Genomic DNA, 17711 nt, shown 5'->3' with positions numbered 1-17711 from the left:
TGATCGACGTACCTGTGGCGGCATTTTTGTCCTTGGCGTCCATAGCACCACACTTTGAGATGTAATTTTAGTGGGGGAGTATGTGTGGGAGGCATCAAATAATGGGCAGATATTCACGCAATAGCCACCAGATAACAGCGATGCAGAAATGTCACTTTTGTCCAAGCAATGGACCTGCCTAGCACCATGTAAAGTCATCAAATGATCTGTACTGTTTATTTGCCCTGGCGTAGACCATAGAATTAATTCACGCTGATTAATAGCACGCGATCCTACTTGTTTCAACGCTAGGGGGTTGCTTGGAAAAGAAGAGCTAATTTACATATAGAAGCATGATATTCGACAGGGCAGCTACAAATCATTGGTCACCTGCCATCTCTGAATCATCCTGGACGTCAGCGACAATTTCCGCCCTGCATTTGCTCTTCCCTTGCTGATCTCTGCCTTTCTTTCCCTTGTTTTGGTGCGGTTGAGCTTGCTCATTGTTGGTGAGCTCAACAAAGTAGTTTTGGAGGTCTGTAGAAGGGGGGAAGTGATGCCAGAAGAGTTGAGGCACAACCAGCTTGTTCACTCTCTTGAAGTGCTTGTTGTCCATATCAGTCTTGGCGGACACAGACCTCCAATTGCATTTTAAGCATCTGAGGTGAACCTTGACACCATGATTGTGCACGTGCATGTCAGCAGGCACAGGCTGACAACCTGGGGTGGGACAGGACTTGAACTTGTATCCAAAAGTGCGTGATTTGGGAATGTCTTTCCCAATCTGACAGCATTCCACTATGCGCCGTTTGTCGACTGTGCTTGTGAACACAACCACCACGGTAGTATAGTCCAAGAACTCATTGGAGGAAGCCATCAACTCACAAACCACCGACCAGATTCAGTGTGTCCGAAGACCCTGGTATCCATAACAAAGGAGCAGACTGTATTGGACACCATGGACAGCAAAGTCCCTGATCCGCCAAATGCCAGAACAAAATTGACAAAATCACTGAAAAAAAAGTGAGCAGGCTACTGATGTGGAGAGCGACATATGCACTTGTCCACCAAACCTTTCACGGCCTCAAAGTGGTGGCTAACCCTAATAGCAGGGCCGCAGCTCACCATAAACAAGCCCCTCCATCCTCCTCTAGCTCTGGGAGTGAGGTCGCACCAAGGCACGTTCCCATTCATCGTTTTCTTCACAGTTTCATTGCTCCTTGCAGCCTCGGAGGATGCTTTCATTGATTAAATGAAGTCTTCTCCGAGGTATGCCTGCAAGATTTTGATGATCGTGGTGTTAGTACCGCCAGCATGCCCTCCGGTATGCTGCAGCATGCCGGTGTATTCATCTGAATGGGTGTCCACCACAAGAAAGGTGTTTGGCGGGAACCCAGCTTTGATATTGCATTTGATGAATTCAACCCCTGGGGCCAGCTTCTTCGATGTGTTTACATGTGCACCACCGCGCATATGCAGGATGGATGTAAACTGTCAATCCAGTATTTAGATGTTTTGATGCCAGAATCGCATTCATATTGAATGTACTTACGTTCTCTTAGTAGGATCGGAAGTGGTTCTCCACCTCCAGTATGACTGATTTGGCGAGATAGTTGTCCTTCATTGACTCCAGGTTAAGATTAACAATGGCCATTGGCCAGGCCATCTTCACCTTCTTTCACCTACCAAAGCCAATGAATGCATACCGCAAGGGCTTGTCCTTCCCATCTCCTCTCCTTGAGCACATGGGGCACCGGAAATCTTTGTCTCTGACCTCCACAGTATTGAGATAGATGCAGCCGCTGCTCCATGGAAGAAATTGTTCGCATATGACAGCGCCGCAATCGACACATTCGTGCTTGCAAGGAGAATCTGCATGGTCGCAACAGAAGTGACAGAAGATGCCGGTTGTCACCTTTGCAGAAGGAGGGATGGGAGCCATGGTTGCGACTGGACGAGGTGAGGATGTAGTGTTGGTGTTGCCAGAGCTCTTGTCGTCTGCAAGAATATTTGACAGCTTAAGTTGGGCTGATGGGCCATTGGGTAAATCAACCATACTGCCGATGTTGACGTCGCCAGGAGCAGATCTTGAGATCCCGCTAAGGATTGTGCCAGCCAGAGCCTTGGCCTTTTTTCTAGGCAGTCCCTCAGCCTTGGTGGCGGATCTTTTGGGAGGCATATTTGTGATATATGGTTAGGAAGTTGATGTATGGTTAGGAAGTTGATGTGTGGTAAGGGCGAGGAAAGAAGCCTTTCTGATTATTTTAATTACTACCACATGTGGAGATCAGACCACAAGATCTTTCTGTCCAATCCAAGCTCAGCTGCACAATGGTCCGCAAGCTGCCTTTATATTATTGGTCAGAAATATATAAGTACAAACCACAAGTTATTATTTATATTAGTTTCAAATGAAAGGTTGATCCTCCATATTGTTGCTCCTTCGCATGCTGAAATGTTTCACCATGTCCACTGTGGTGTGTGAAACACCACAATTTTAATAAGAGTCGCCACAGGTAGGTAAACTCTTATGGGAAGCATCATCAAGGCAGGATTGCCTCCTGCACGTCAATGGCACTCGATATTCTCTGGGTTAGAAGTTATTGTGAATTGACTCACCTTGAGCCATAGAGACACTGGCGGTTCACCTACTTTTGTTTGATCCTATTAGTCAGTCTGGGCACCAGCCACACTGCGACCATGTAATTAGGGGATGTCCAGGCAGAGGAGTTCTGGAGCATTTAGTCGGGCCTCAGGTTAGCGATTCGTGATGGCTCATTTCATGAGGGATGAGGGTGCCAAGACCCAACTTTCCCATGCAGACATGTGTTTTGGTTATTGGAAGAGCGGGGGACGCAGACCCATTGCAACAATCAACAGTCAGATCGCCCAAGGGCACTGTGCCCTGTAAAGGACGGAGGCAGCGCTGCTCCCATCAATCACACTTACAGGCAGAGCTAGAAATATCACAAATAAGACGTCAGTTTTCCTGCAGGCATGAGGATAGTAAATAGAAACAACTCACTTGAATGTGCTGGGAAGTAGATGAGGTCAAGTCAAAGTGGATTTGCAATACCTGATTAGTTGATTTCAGCCTGGATGGTAGATCAGCATGCTAGAAGGTTGGAAGCAACAGAAAGAAGCCCTCCAAGAGAGGAGGAAGTAAATACAGCAACAGCAACAGCCCCAATGGCAACAGCAACTCTTTCCAAGCCATGAGGCCCAATACTCTCTCCAGTAAAAAACAAAGGGAGTGCCTCCCTGTCTAACAGAATTCTGGCAACAGCCAGAGTCGCCTCCTCATACAATAAGTCATCTGCTAAATGGTTGGGACTCCAAACAATCCCAAACAACCTGTGAAATAATGCAGCAGTACCAACGGCAACTCTTGCCAGGCCAGTTGCTGAGGTTTGACAAACCGGCTAAGGCGCACATCATGGTGCAAGGCAAGACTTCCAGTAGCTGCTGGCTTGACATAGAGTTGGACTCCGACGCTTGATTGTCCAGTTTACATGCGTGCCTTCAATCAACTGTACAACTACTATTGACCTACGTTCTTTGTGTATGCCTGTCATAACTGATTGTTAAATGAATGTGTGGAAGCGGCAGGGCCTTGGTGGAAGGAGAAGGAGGCCAAGCACTCCAAACCCAAGGGGGTCAATGTACCGAATCCCAATGTCGATGAATGCTCACGTGGACCCAGGGATCAAACTGATCATCATTGGGTCCAGGAGATAAAGAGATGGACACGAACGATAATTCAGGATCCTCTGGTCAATACTCAGAGACCCATGGTGCCGCACACAATGGGCCCGATGCCTGCGGTGAGATGTTTATCGCTGCTCCTTAAGAAAATACTAATGATTGTACCTTAGAGGAAGATATGAATGTCGACAAGACACATCCTCCTCAAGGAGACGGGTTGGGTGGCAATGGAACCAACCATGGTGAGCACAAGTCCTGGCTCGTCGAAATGGCATTCTCAAAATGATTGTGTCCATCCAGATGATGACATGAACACAGACAATTGTCTGCCACAGTCTTCCACTTCGCCTCTGCCTTTACCACCTGCTGGAAGTGAGTTGAGGCTTCTGCATGAACTGACTGTTCAACATTTTGGAAAGTACTTGAACCACCGGTCTGTCGATCAGTACCAAGCTGCCATCAGCACCCATTACTCGTCCGATTATGCAGCCATCATTAAGGAGCACGTCAATGCCTTGAGGGCTCAGAGTGACGCCAACAACCTGCCAGGCAGCGGTGCAGCCTCTTTACAGACCTTCCTTCAGAGGTGTGATGCAGTCCAGAAGATGGTGGAAGGTGGACAGGAGCCTGGAAGGTTCTTGTGACTGTGTGGGGCTGTCAGACTCCCATTCAACTGGTCGCCTCTTGTCTGCATTATGCTCTCAGAATGAACATGTTAGCTTACAGTGTTGCGCTACATTGTGCATGACTTTCTCGTTTGCTTAGGTCTTTTTTGTTGTACAAATGGAATACATAGCATTGATTGTCCGTCCGTTTATTCTGTCCGTCTATAGCATCAGTTCAAGCAAGAAACTCCTTGCCATCTAACTGAACGTGCACAGCTTCAGCCCTGAGTGAAGAGCACAGTGTTCCAACACTCGTCTATAATCAGGTGCAACCAACTAACACTCCCTACTGGAGCACACTCCAAATGAATTGCTGCCCCATGTGGAGCCATATATGACATCCAGTAAGCATTGTCTTGTCTTTGTATTGACTCGGGCTGTAGCAGGGCAGCAAACAAACCAAGGAAACGACAACCCCTGGGATCAGGTTCCTGCGCCAATGATGCTTTGCACTCAGGGGGTTGACTCCAAAGGTCAGAGTGATATGCTAGCTCTTCAGGGGGTTGACTTCAAAGGTCAGGGTGATATGCTAGCTCTGTATTGATTTGAACGAGGGCTCACGAGTGATGCCTTGTCTTGATTTTTACAGTCACTCCTACTGCATATTCAGTGCGTCTTGTGCCGTCCACGGACTACTTGAAGTCCCATCACTTCCTGGATGCATTGGGCGTTTGCATGCACACTGCACTCAAAATTCTCATCTGCTACTCGTGCAGTGTGGCGTTGACCTCCGAGATGGTCGCTGGTCACAGGAAAAATCATCACCCATCATACAAGGCACATTCATCACTTCCTGTTGTTCTCTATTTTTCAATAAACATCCTGCATCACCAGGTGCCTTCATCAGATATGCAAGCTTTGTTGAAACTTTGCTCTGAGTTGAAACTGCATGTGAAACAGGAGGATGTCAAGCCACCAGTCCCTGAAGGACCTCCCATCCAGCTCATCGTGGACCCAGTTGAAGGTCTGGCGTGTACAGCATCAGCTGAAAGCACATATTGCACAAGAGATGCGGAGACCATGAGAAAACACAGCAGGGAGAATCATGGCACCAGCGGGTTGACGGAGATCCAGCACTGGCCTTGCCTGATCCAGCGTTTATTCACCAGCATAGGGAAGTCATACTTTGAGATCGGCAACAGTGTCCTCCTGGGCATCAAACCTGACTTGAAAGATGCCCTTAAGGCTGTGTTCTTACCTGCATTTGATGTCCCATTGGTTGTTCCAGCTGATACTGAACGGAGCGGACTCCCCTCATTCGATGCATGGGTTGGGACAACTTCATGCCCGACTTGCATATGAATCCAGTCCAGAGACACACAGCGGAGGAAATCAAGAAAAAGCATTCACCAGAGGAGCATGGCGGCGTTCTCACCCAGCTCACTGTAGCCATCCAAGACCACATGGGGAAAGCATCCACCATCTTGGATGGTCACCCTCACAGGTTGAGCCTGTCAAAAATCCTGTTGTTTGGGGATGCCATACCCTGAAACCAGTGAGTTCTTTGCATTGTAGTTCCATGGCATTGTTCACACCCTCAGAAACGTCAGGGACACTTATTGGAGGCCCATGTCAAATGACAATGTGGAGTATCCCAATTTCATGATCCAATTGATGCACTACATCATTCGAATCTGCCTTGGATTTCCATTGGACTTCTCATTCGCCCTTTCAGCTCTGCAGACCAAGTGCCTCGAGGACCTCTTGACAGTCTTGGGAGATGATGCTAGCACCCCCTGGAAGAGGATGATCGCCTATCACAAGATGGCATGGTCGCTGGTCGATCCAGACCTCAACCAGCGCATCACCAATTACTGGGCAAATCCCATTCAGCGAGCTGTCTGGCTGAGGGCACTTCGCGCAGACAGAAACTTCTGTGAAGCTGCAGGCCTCACCCCAGACCTGGCAAAATTAAAGTACCTCTGCAATGCCACCTTGCTCCTGGAAGCGCTCCTGGATAAAGACAAGGATGCGGATTCCGTGCACGCCGACGACCGTGAGTGAGCTTTTCATTCGATCCACCTTCCTTCAAGAACTGATCTGGCGTTTGCACCTCCAGGCGCATGGCTCAAGTTCATCAGCGCATGCTGTGCCTTGGTCCTCTGACCACTTTCAACTTCATCTACGAGGTGCAGCAGTATGTATCGTCGTTCACTTTGAATCCAATGAAAGAAGCAGACGTGTATGTGGATCCAGAGGTGTGGTCCATCACCATCGGCACCCAAACCATGTGTATGGAAAAGCTTCGAGAGGGGATCCAGGGAATACTGAGGGACTTCAAATCGTGCTATGCTGCCCTCACGGGCGACAACATCGTGCTGACCAGCATGCCAGATCAGGTCAAGGACGACCACACCAATACCACCTGAGGTTATTCATTTCTGTCAGAATTGCTGTTCTACATGAAGCAACACTCTATGGTCTTTTTTTTGGTGGAGTGTTATGGCCTTGCCATGGTCGACAACGAAGGTCGCATCGCATGGAACATTCCTGGAATCAAGGAGCTGCTTGGATGCACCTCCCGCATCTGGGAGCCTCTTTACCACTTGCTGTACATCACCACTCACATCTCCTGCCACAGAACGCAATTCATTGATCACCAGGTGAGCAATGGGGACAAGCGTCGCAACATCTTCATGGGGGGAAGCCATCTTGGCTGGCATTGCATATGGCAAGGAAGCAGAATGTCTTTACAAAATGTGAACGCGGTCCATCATCTCAAACTCTTGACGTCTTTCTCACCACATGGCTGATGTTTCAGATATCTTTGCATCGGGGAAGGAAAGAGAATCACAGCCACCAAGTTTTGGAGGACCTCCACCAGTGGAACCAAGACTACTTCGACTGCTGATGGGGATTGAGAGATTTTCACCAAGGCACGATCACCATGGGCCACGAGTTCATCACTCCCGACAACTCTTATGACCGAGCTGATGGCATCCTGGCCGAGTCTGCAGATCAATCCACTTCCGTCGACCACAGCCATTACGGAGTAGTTGAAGGAGGCGTGCCTCGACTGTCGAATAATAGTATGTGCAAGCATAGATGGCTGGGGGATCAGTGGCACAGCTTGCTCAGTCTCAGTCCTTCCCCCCTCCAGAACTGATTTGGATAACCAGGAGGAACGCAGCGAATGGGACGACCTTTCAGACCATGTCCGCGCAGCTCATGAAAACCATGTAAAACCCATCTCGACTCGTTTTTTGCTACTGAGTTCAAGGAAACCCTGAAGGACTTGATCTCCACCGTTCTTCAAGAACACAACAAGCTAGATATTCCATCCTGTGGTGCTTCGTCGCAAGGGTTGGGTGGGTATCTGGACAACAGCAGTGAGTGCAAGTCCACGCATGTCCTCACAAGTCATGAATCTCATTTGATCATCATTGCAGACCTTGCATCTGCTGGGGGGCTCTCACCACCCACAAGCGGTTTCCTGGAACATGAAAGGGCGCTGTTGAACTCACCGCTGCCGCCTTCATCTGTTGCATGCATCTCTTCACCCGATTCCATGGATGACTTGATGTTGCCAAGCAGCGATCAGCCTGAAATATTGCCCGTCCACAACAACAAGGGGAAGGGTAGGACATATGAACCTGGTCAGCCTTTTGCGTCGATCGACAAAGTCAGTGCATCCAGAAGGACAGGCAGGGCTGATGGCATGGACCAGCCCAAGTCCTCTAGCATATCACCCATCATAGATCGCAAGGGAAAGAGAAAGGCATGTGAAACTGTTCAGCCTCGATCCATTGAGCGACCCCAGTCCCACTCAGCATCCAAGTCCAGTCTGGGTCCAGTCACACCCCACATATACCAAAACTGCAAACATGTCCTGGAGCATGTCAGCGAGACAGAAGCAGAGGAGGAGTCATCCAGGAGCCTCAAGCGTCTTCGTCAACTTCAGACCTCCTTTCAAGAGGCCGACATGGACGTCATCAGCCTGTCCAGCAGTGATGACGCCTCCTTGCTTCCAAAAGCCAGCAAGAGTGTGGTTGATCTGTTGAGCAATGACGACTGTACAGAATTCATAGTCCCCAACAGCAGTTGACCTTCCTCACCCCCCGCCCGCCATTGTGGAGATGAGAGAGAAAATTTGAGATACCATCAAGTACATCATGAAAGATCCCACAGTGAAAGAAAGGAGCCAGGTGCAGATGGACGCTATGATCACAGTCTTGACCGACACTCGCGACATCATGATAGCCATGAAGACCGGCGGTGGCAAGAGTATGCTGTGGATGGTTCCATCCGTGCTGGATGAAGAAGCAAAATGCATTGTGGTGTGCCCCTTTGTCGCATTACTTGAAGAACAGTATGCCAAGGCCACTGCTACTGGTCTGCGATGCCACAATTACTCTCGCTCCAAAGATGTCCTGGACAATGTTCAGGTTCTGTTTCTCCAGGTCAAACATTGTTCATCTGAAAGATTCGCCAGGTGAGAAGGCTGGTCTTGCCTCCCACAGCATGCTAATCCATGTCCATTCTCCACAGTTTCCTGATGTCCCCCCTTGGGAAGAAGTTCGGGAGAGTCTTCATAGACAAATTTCACGACATAAGCAATTGCCGTCCCAATCACACCATCAAATGGAAAGTTCTCGCCAAACAATTCAGTAGGATGAGGTGACAGATCGCCCTCTTCTTAGCCACAGCGCCTCCACACTGCCTGGCACTCTTCCTCAAACCATTCGGCATCAAGGTCGCGGACATCGCCAAGGTCAGGTTGTCGACAAATCATCCAGAAATTGGTATGCACTTCATCCCCGTGCAGCCCATCACAGTGAAGCAGTCTCTGAATAGCCTGGTTCATGCTTTGAACAGACGTTTGAGGGATGAAGAACACATGCTCATGTTCTTTGCCTCACAAGGCGACGCCCAACTCTTTGTGACACAAAACAGGTGCGCCGTCTATCATAGCAAGCTATTCAAGCCTGGGAACACCAAGGCGTACGACCTCGACCTCTGGGACCGAGGAGAATCAAAGGTCATGGTGTGCACCACAGCGTTTGCGCAGGGCATGGACAGATGCAATGTCCAATACGTGGTGATCTTCAGGCCGGCATACAGACTCATAGTCAACAACCAGATGCTGGGTCACGCAGGTCGAGACAGAGAGGAGTCTCATGTGTTTTTCGTCACAGATGCTGAGGGGATAACGAGCTTCCATGGAGGGAGGACGGGGCGGGAGCACTGCATGGAAGAATTGCACAATGTGGTCCATGGTGAAGAATGTTGCTGATACGTCACCACGACCTGTATGGACGGCAAGGATCTCTCTGCCTGTTGCACTGAAGAGCCCAGCTGGATCCCTTGCGACGTGTGTTCTCCTGACAGCCCTATGCAACAATTTGCAATGGAGGCCATCAGCGCCCCTTTTGCTTCCGACAGAGGAGCTGACACCATGCAGACTGTGCCTCCTGCATTTGCAATCGGCCTCAGCCTTGCATCAAATGCTTGCACATGTCGCTGTGGGTGTGATGACCTCCCACAACATCTTCCTTTGCACTCATGATGCTTCACAGGAGCCTGCTCCTGTTCAACCGACGTCCCAGGATAGCGATTCAATGTATGATGACTTCAATTCGCAGATAACGTCGTCTCAAGCTAGGGCTCTTGACGCCATGGAGGACATTCATCAGCCTGTCAGTCTCGCTCACCTGCCGTATAGATGCTGCTGAAGCTGACCCATCTGTCTTCATAGCGCCCCTCAACAAAGGAGAGCAACAACCCCTTCATGGTATGACCACATAGCTTCTGCTGCCTGATGCCCCGTGGCTGACCATGTTCAAACAGTCAGCATTACAGCCATCTGCGCCCACCTCCTCGAGGGTAGAACTGCCCCCTCCTTCATCGCTCCCTAGCAATCACTCCCGCTCCTTTGCAGCTAGAGCAGGCAGGGTGAGTCAAGCATTGTCGAGTCATCTCGGGTGGACCTCCCACTTGAACAAGTATATGAAAGTATTGCCAGGCCATTGCCCCTTTCACTTTGGAAGGGACACAGAGCTGGTCTTGGAAGCTAACCATAGCAGTTGCACCCACATGAACACCTTGCCCATGGCAGAGTACCAAGCCTTCAAGAGGATTTTCAAGTTCAAACCTTTCTCTTATTGCTTCAATGCTGCTTGCCCCAGTCAAAGAACTTCAACGGCAAGCAACCAGCATGCCACACCAATATGGTGTACAAGAAAGGGATGGGTTCATATTCAAGGCGGTTTTCAGCACATGGAAAACAAGAGAAGTTCAGGAAGCTGCTGGTGCAGGACATTGGTGGAGGAGCGACGCTCTCGACCCTAGATGAGTTCATTGATTGGGTGGTCCAAGAGCAAGCTGAAGAAGGGAAATATATCAACTGCTTCCTTTGGTTCTGTGGCGAGATTGAGAAAGCCAAGCCCCATTTCTTTATGTGATGCGCCCCACGACATGAGTCTCTGACAGGAGCTGACTGCAGAGTCGGCTTTGGGTCACATCACTCACTACTCCTGGCCAGACGTGTAGAACACATCATCAACTGTACATTTACTTGTCTGATTTGAAATCACACTCGCTGTTATCTCGCACTTGTTCTCACTAATGGGTTTGATTGGAACATGCAACACACCAAGGTATGAAGCTATATACAATGGAGATGTGCAACCAGATGTAACTATGTGACAAGCATGAAAATAGACTGCTGAGACCAGCGATGCTTCAGGAGGGCGGAAGATGGTCAGATGCATAGTAGTTTGGATGGGGCTGTGAGGGTGTAGTCCATAGTTTGGATGCGCCAGTGATAGGAGGCTTACCTTTGGGGGAGGTGCTAGTGAGGCGGTACAGCTGCGGTTGGGAGTGAAATGTATTCATCAGCTGTGGTGCTGCGAGTGCATGCAGCAGTTCAAAGGCTTGATGCTGTGAGGGTGGGGAGAAGTTTGGAAATGGACAGATGTGCTTGTCAGCCTTGAGGGCTTGCGGTCTGAAAATGATGAATGAGTTGGTGCGGCGGTCTGAAGATGATGAAATGAGTTGGTGCGGCGGTCTGAAGATGATGAAATGAGTTGGTGCAGCACAGTTCTGTGAGGGGCGGTGGTCTGAAGATGATGAGATGAGTGGGTACGGCGCAGTTCTGTGAGGGCGGTGGTCTGAAAATGATTGAGAGAGTCGGTTGGGCATGGTTCTATGAGGACGGTGGAGTGGCCAAAAGCACTAGTGAGTTGCTGGAGCATGGCGCTGCAAGGGCAGAAGGGCGCGACAAAAGGAGGGACTGATTTGAAAAATAAGGGGGGCCTCCCATTGAGGAAGGGGATGGAGGGATGGTGATGTAAGGCCCATGCCTTTTCAGGAGGCCATCAGTTGTTCAGATACATGTCTTACACCATCTAGTGGACCAGAACTTCGCTTCAGACCCTCTGGTAAGTCTCTTCTTTTAAGCTCCATGAGCACCGCTTGTGTTCGCATTTTCTTGGTGAGCAGTTATCTTAATTTCTGTGACACCTATAGTAGTCCCCCTGGTTTGGGGCACATTTTTGCTACCACAGTGCCCCAATTTACTTCCCCCCTTCCCTAAGTTGTGCTTATATTACATCTGTACCTGATCCTCTCATGCCCAGGTCTATGTATCCCACCTCCTGCCCTCTCCTTACCCCATACCCCCTCAGAAAACCTTTCCCAGCACCCAGGTGGTTTTATTTCACATTTTTTACTATATATAAATGTTCTTGTCATTAAATAGAGCATTTTCGACCAGGGAGCGACGCTCTTGGTCTTCTAGATGAAGGTGGAGGAGCCATAGTACCTTGATTGCCCTTATACTTATGTACACTCTTATTGTGTTGTCATTTGGTGCTTAAAATGCAAAATCAATGTTATTAATTGTATTATAATGTAGTACAGTGAAGAAAAGGTATTGGAATCATGTTATACTTGAGCTCACTGTGCGAACAGTGAGCACGAAGGTTTCAGCAATGCGCAGGAATGACCGAAAAGCATTGCTTATGATATGTTACCTGATTTGGTTTCACAGCTGAAAGATACAAGGCTTTGGCGTGATTTAGGGCAATATTTAATGCTGGTGTTGGTGATTTGTTGTTGTTGAGGCAAATATGCATGGGTGAGACACGTAATCGTCCAGGCTAATAAGCCTTACTTATTGGGAAACCCAGGTGAGTGACCACAGTGACCACAGTGACTACAATGACTCCGGCACTAAATAGCAACCAAACTGATGTCTGTGAAGTCATATTACATAATTCGTCATAATGCCTGTAGTAGGAAGTGCTATGTACTTCTTTGTTTACCTTTACCACGATGTTGAACGTTAACGTTGAACATTATAACACTCATTGGCCATTGACAATGTTGAAGTCCGAAGACCTATTTTGTATTCTCAAATTCAATGTGCTAATTGTCATTCTTGACCCCTGCGATGTGAGATTAGTATATTACTCGTTCTTCATTACTTTCTGAAGCTTTTGCAGGACATTTATAGGGAAGGCTCCGTGTCGTGACGCTCGAGCAGTTGACGAGCATGGACTGCCCTCCACCTTTGGTCACCTTGGTCACGCATGACATAACTGATCACTCCGTATGCTATGATGTACTCTATTACCTGCAATATCATACCTACCACTTTGAGACCCCTGATAACTTTTGTGCATGGCTTTTCAAATTGCTCGTATCTCATCACTGTTCCTGTTCCTTCGAATTTTGTGGTTGTGTTGTGTTTGATGGCGTCTTAGTTGTTGTTACGCATGCCCTCGTTTCTCTGTCTATCTGTCCAAGTGAGTTAGAGGTTCTGGTTATCGCCACAGTGTGCTTCTGCGCCAGTTGACCTTGCGTGCTTGTGATGGGGTGGCTTCCTCCCTTACAAGGAAGTATGATGGTCTCCCTGCTTGGATTGGTTACAGCGAGCAGACCACCATGAATTACCTCTTGGGCCTTGTTGTACCTGGACCTTCCAAATCTGCCCGGGTTGCTTCCAGCCACTAATCTTAAGCGACGGACAAAGGTGGATCATGTGAATGTCATTGTACAGCACTTTCTTCATGCCCACTCGGTGTTTGCTGACTTGCTGCTGCAACAAGCTCTCAGCAAAATAAAATAAAATATTATTGGTCTCAATGCACAGAGACCTAAGGTATACACTAAAGTAGATCCGATATGAATGTATTGTTGTGATGCTTTTCAGGTTTAAGAGAAAATTGTACATTTCCCGTTGAATCATAATAACAGTTTGCTACGTGATCCAAAGAAGAGTCAGGGACTGGCGCGTGCCATTGCATATTACATAGTATCTTTTTCGTTTAACTTAGACACTTGTTCTATGCCAGCAGAGTTGCCATATTAGGCAATTTCACACACGGTACTTTTGCCACGCTCGCTCTTCATTTTCCCCAGTCGAGTATAAGAGACTGGGGGTAAGTCATATCCTAGTATACCTACCACATTCCTTACTGATGTACTATAGAACTCACTAGGGTTTATTCTATCTAGGTACATAATGCAATCTCTTATACTCAACTAGGGAACTCACTATCTAGCCCAGCGCCCGTTTTCTTTCAGCGATGTGATAGAACCTACTCTCCAGAGGTAATTATCTAAATCCATGTGGGCCTTACAACCTTGTCTTTTTACAAACAATCTTGTTAACCGCAGCAGTTGTGACCCTAGAGTCATCATCCCAATCACAGACAGCTCTCTTGACAGGCAATGCGGACAAAGCCAAAGAGCTACCAGGAACAGGTAGAGGTCGAGCCTTGACATAAATATTTTTGGCCAGAAGATCCCCCGTGCCCCTGCCTACAAGATATAAGATTGCGTCATATCCTCCATAAGTGCCTCCTGTGTTCATGAAATGGATCACTTCAGCATGCTTTTCAGCAATCTACGAGGGTGTAAGCTTCTCAATGTCGATTCCCCACTTGGGAGAGAACAAAACACAGGAAGTGCAAGGTTTAGCAATACCCAACCTGCAGAGAGCAAGGACAGTAATGCCTTTCACAGCTGACAGTGTGTATATGAGCAGTGTAAGACGCCTCAAGAAAAATGAATAACTCACAGCGTTTAGTGACCCAATCCTTGATATCAGACTTTGGTGAGCGGAGGATGACAGATATGGGTGACTCCGGTTCATACAAGGCAATTATAAAAGTAGACATCATTGTAATAAAAGGCTCTGGGTTGCTAACACCCTTTTTCAGGTGGAAAACCCACTCAAGGTTTCGAACATGCGATGTAAGTAGGTGAGGTGCTTTTGGGATCTCATCCTTCTGTACTTTGGGTGGGTAAACATTTGGGAGCAGACCGGAGAAGGTGATAAAGATAATGACGGCCAGCTGGTGAATGGGAACCGAGACGTTGAAGGCGGTTTGTACGTAGTTATAAGTGTCAATGACATATTGAGGACAAGATGTCAGAGAAGCACAATCTGTGCCCCATTCTATGGGCAAAACAACTGTGCACACCACAGATGCAAAATTATTGAGGCAAACATCATTGGCAGACCAATCACCTCGGGAGTCCTCCAGCTGTACTTATACTGAAGAGCTCAAGGCAGCAACTTGAAGTGACTCTCACCTTGTCAGGAAAGAGGCTGAAGAAGCAGGTCTCAGGGCAACGGTAGCTCCAAGGTTAAGCCATACATCATGCATGATGATGGAGGAAGGAGCGCCCCCGCTGCCTATTGGATTCGTGGACCATGGGACATGATTAATCTTGAGTGACTGGCAGGTGTAAGAAACAGCCTCTGAGACAAACAAATCAATGTCTTTGCCTGTGACAGAATCACGACTGGTACAACCGCTCCATCTCATCAATGGCGACTCACATCACAGCAAGAAAGTGGCCACCAGTGATGAAGGGGGGCTGATGTCGAGGAGTGGGATTCATGGTGCACTGTTTAATGATGATGTTGACAAAGAAGGAAGCGGTTTGCTGCCGAGATGAGATTTTGTAAGCTCAAGCTTTCTATTCCCATCATTTGTATCGACAATAGCCCTCAGAAGGTATGCCAGGATGTGGCTGGAATAGGAAAGAGGGTACTCTTCATCTAGCCATCGGCTGAGGGCTGTATGCCTGTCATTCCCATCGAGGGCGGGCTGGACTTCCCGCAAAATGCTGTCCTGTACTAACATTTGATGTCATCGAAATAAACCTTGAAGCCTATTTCAGCTGCATAGCAAGCAACTCGCATAGAATGATTGCTGATCTGAGGGTAGATCCTTGTTAGATATAGAGGGCAATCCATCATGTATAATGCCCAATGATATCCAAGCTCTATCCATCAGTCTCCTACATAACACACATGCATTTCCGGTGTGGCTAAAGTTGAGAGCCCGTTCAACCATTGATGTGAACTTGATGAGGCAAGGGTCGATTACTGCACCCTCAACAAGAGTGTGCTTATGAGCATCCCAAATCTTTTCTAATAAAGCGGTTAAAGGAAAGGTTGCCCATGCAAATAACGAGGGAATGCACTGTGAGACAGACTATCATGAACCCCATAAAATAAACGACAAAGGAACACACACATCTGGCTTAAAGACAATGATTGTGTCTCTGATGGGTGACAGCACGGTAGGATGGCTCCAAGTTTTCAGCAGGGGGGTTATTACTTGGCCATATATATCGCTACTCAGTCAGTCAGAATGAGGATTAACAATACAGATGTGCAGGAAACTAACCTTCCATTCCAAAATTCTTCCTTCATGCGACAAACATCTAGTGTGTATGTATTTTCAAATTGAAGTGCCTGAGGCTGGTTGTTGCCAGACACCTTGTCATTAAAGTGTTCATGAGGGAGGCTATGGTTGCATTGCTGGAGACGTTGCGTCCAATGACATCGACTGGCAATAGTTTTGGTCGCTGTTCCTGACAAAGTGCAGAGATCATTCCAAGTTGAACAGGGTGAAATTTTGTTTCATCCCTGACACAATGAGACAGTTCATTATAGACCTGACAATTGATTCCATGGAGTACTGAGGCACCGTGAACACGAACATCTACATCAATGACATCTTCACCATCTTCATCACCATCTGTTAGGGGTGGATGGATGGAATTATCTATCCGAGTAAGATGTGGAAGGAAATTTGACATGATGCTTCGGGACTGAATGTTACCAAGCACCTTTGTGCATGCAAGTGGATAAATGTTAAATGGTGCCCTGTTGTGAGCATTCCCATGAGCATCGTCTTCAGAGCGGAAGAGTTCATGGACAGAATGAAGGTTAAGCAGTGCTCCACAGGTAGAGAACTGCACGGGAGCGCGCCGAGGGACCCTGAAGCCCTGTTCATTGTAGATGTTGACTTTGAACCCTTCCTCATCCAGCAAAGGAAGGTCCTCTGGGTTAACCTCAGCCCTCATTGGGTCGTTGTTGGATTTATCATAGAGGACATCATCTTCATCCCACCAATAGTTGTAAATGTTGTGCCATTCCCGAACATCCAGATAGCTTTTGGAAGTGAGTCAACCCAAGGAACAAAGGAGAAATGTAACATTCTTACCTCATATGAGTGGCCAAAGAAAAGGTAAACTGTTGTATATATGAATAATTGTGGTCATTGTCCCAGTTTCGACGCTTGACATCCAGTGCCCCATTGATGATGAGGGGCTACTCACACTGGTCCGACTTCATGATAATCACTGTATCAAAACGCTCCTCCAGTCTTGCAAAAGATGGATGTGCTCATACCCAATCCTTTTCCTGCTTCATATCTATAGCATCATCTCCCAATTCTTCACGAGCAAACTTGAAGGCATGAAATACGTCCAACTTGTCGAAGGGTACGTTACTCAACTCAACTGTCCTTCTACTCAAGAGAGTGGCGCCAGCTCTTTTGGATTGGCATTTGTTGAGAAACACTTTGAGATCATCAACCAAACCTAGACAATAATAGGTGAGTATGAGGATCATATTATGCATTGTTTGCAAGTATACCTGGACAACGATGAGTGAGCATTATATTTTGTAAGGTTTGCCCTTGGTGTGAGGGGTATTTTGTTAGAGAAATCGTCTGAGGGGAATGTTGCAAATCATGATCTGACCCTTGTTCTTCTCTTTCCTGCCTCTCCAGATATTGGTGGAATAGTGCGACCTTCTCCTGTCTTGTAAGCCAAGCGACCATCTAGGGGCGTTCATTTCTCTTATTAGTGGCCCTCCAAGTGGCCCTCCAAGTGTCCATGGCCAAGTCAATATGTAGACGTTCAAACACCTCTGTATTGTAGTTATCAGTGCAGCCAAAGTAGCATATGGACTCAACATAATGGACCATGGAGTGGATTTTGGGTATGTTGAGATGGTCGCGAATACAAATGAAATACAGCAGAGAATGATATACCACCAGTACTTTGCATGGCACCTTCCCAATAAGACATGCCAAGAGAATACAGGCCATA

At 47.7% G+C, this 17711-nt stretch overlaps 8 protein-coding genes across 8 annotated transcripts; 4 read left to right on the top strand and 4 right to left on the bottom strand.

Moving 5' to 3' along the window:
* Window positions 1–358: 358 nt before the first annotated feature.
* Window positions 359–856, bottom strand: DFJ58DRAFT_734083 (uncharacterized protein; the record flags this gene model as incomplete). Its single annotated transcript, XM_041386411.1, has 1 exon — window positions 359–856. The coding sequence occupies one exon, from the start codon at window positions 854–856 to the stop codon at window positions 359–361; it is 498 nt and encodes a 165-aa protein (XP_041237896.1).
* A 371-nt stretch (window positions 857–1227) lies between these two features.
* Window positions 1228–2158, bottom strand: DFJ58DRAFT_734082 (uncharacterized protein; the record flags this gene model as incomplete). The annotated part of the gene is made up of 3 exons (XM_041386410.1): window positions 1228–1470; window positions 1666–1851; window positions 1895–2158. The coding sequence occupies 3 exons, from the start codon at window positions 2156–2158 to the stop codon at window positions 1228–1230; spliced, it is 693 nt and encodes a 230-aa protein (XP_041237895.1).
* Window positions 2159–3721: 1563 nt separating this feature from the next.
* Window positions 3722–5839, top strand: DFJ58DRAFT_734081 (uncharacterized protein; the record flags this gene model as incomplete). Its single annotated transcript, XM_041386409.1, has 6 exons — window positions 3722–3803; window positions 3855–3926; window positions 3985–4299; window positions 4736–4864; window positions 4939–5618; window positions 5663–5839. 6 exons carry the CDS (start codon window positions 3722–3724, stop codon window positions 5837–5839), a joined length of 1455 nt encoding a protein of 484 aa, XP_041237894.1.
* A 79-nt stretch (window positions 5840–5918) lies between these two features.
* Window positions 5919–6718, top strand: DFJ58DRAFT_734080 (uncharacterized protein; the record flags this gene model as incomplete). The annotated part of the gene is made up of 2 exons (XM_041386408.1): window positions 5919–6349; window positions 6409–6718. The coding sequence occupies 2 exons, from the start codon at window positions 5919–5921 to the stop codon at window positions 6716–6718; spliced, it is 741 nt and encodes a 246-aa protein (XP_041237893.1).
* Window positions 6719–7236: 518 nt separating this feature from the next.
* DFJ58DRAFT_734079 (uncharacterized protein) lies at window positions 7237–8394 on the top strand (the record flags this gene model as incomplete). The annotated part of the gene is made up of 4 exons (XM_041386407.1): window positions 7237–7378; window positions 7434–7528; window positions 7582–7678; window positions 7739–8394. 4 exons carry the CDS (start codon window positions 7237–7239, stop codon window positions 8392–8394), a joined length of 990 nt encoding a protein of 329 aa, XP_041237892.1.
* A 67-nt stretch (window positions 8395–8461) lies between these two features.
* Window positions 8462–10750, top strand: DFJ58DRAFT_734078 (P-loop containing nucleoside triphosphate hydrolase protein; the record flags this gene model as incomplete). Its single annotated transcript, XM_041386406.1, has 8 exons — window positions 8462–8781; window positions 8838–8956; window positions 8990–9060; window positions 9115–9558; window positions 9866–9985; window positions 10045–10080; window positions 10137–10241; window positions 10475–10750. The coding sequence occupies 8 exons, from the start codon at window positions 8462–8464 to the stop codon at window positions 10748–10750; spliced, it is 1491 nt and encodes a 496-aa protein (XP_041237891.1).
* Window positions 10751–17001: 6251 nt separating this feature from the next.
* On the bottom strand, window positions 17002–17440 carry DFJ58DRAFT_668596 (uncharacterized protein; the record flags this gene model as incomplete). Its single annotated transcript, XM_041382716.1, has 2 exons — window positions 17002–17198; window positions 17254–17440. 2 exons carry the CDS (start codon window positions 17438–17440, stop codon window positions 17002–17004), a joined length of 384 nt encoding a protein of 127 aa, XP_041237890.1.
* DFJ58DRAFT_668594 (uncharacterized protein) lies at window positions 17441–17710 on the bottom strand (the record flags this gene model as incomplete). Its single annotated transcript, XM_041382715.1, has 1 exon — window positions 17441–17710. One exon carries the CDS (start codon window positions 17708–17710, stop codon window positions 17441–17443), a length of 270 nt encoding a protein of 89 aa, XP_041237889.1.
* Between the last annotated feature and the right edge of the window lies 1 nt (window position 17711).

This window comes from Suillus subalutaceus (genome assembly GCF_016647625.1).
Source record: "Suillus subalutaceus strain FC151 chromosome Unknown DFJ58scaffold_165, whole genome shotgun sequence".
NCBI classification, from domain to species: Eukaryota; Fungi; Basidiomycota; class Agaricomycetes; order Boletales; family Suillaceae; genus Suillus; species Suillus subalutaceus.
The sequence above is the reverse complement of the archived record's forward strand: the minus strand, read 5'-3'. Positions and strand labels throughout refer to the sequence as shown.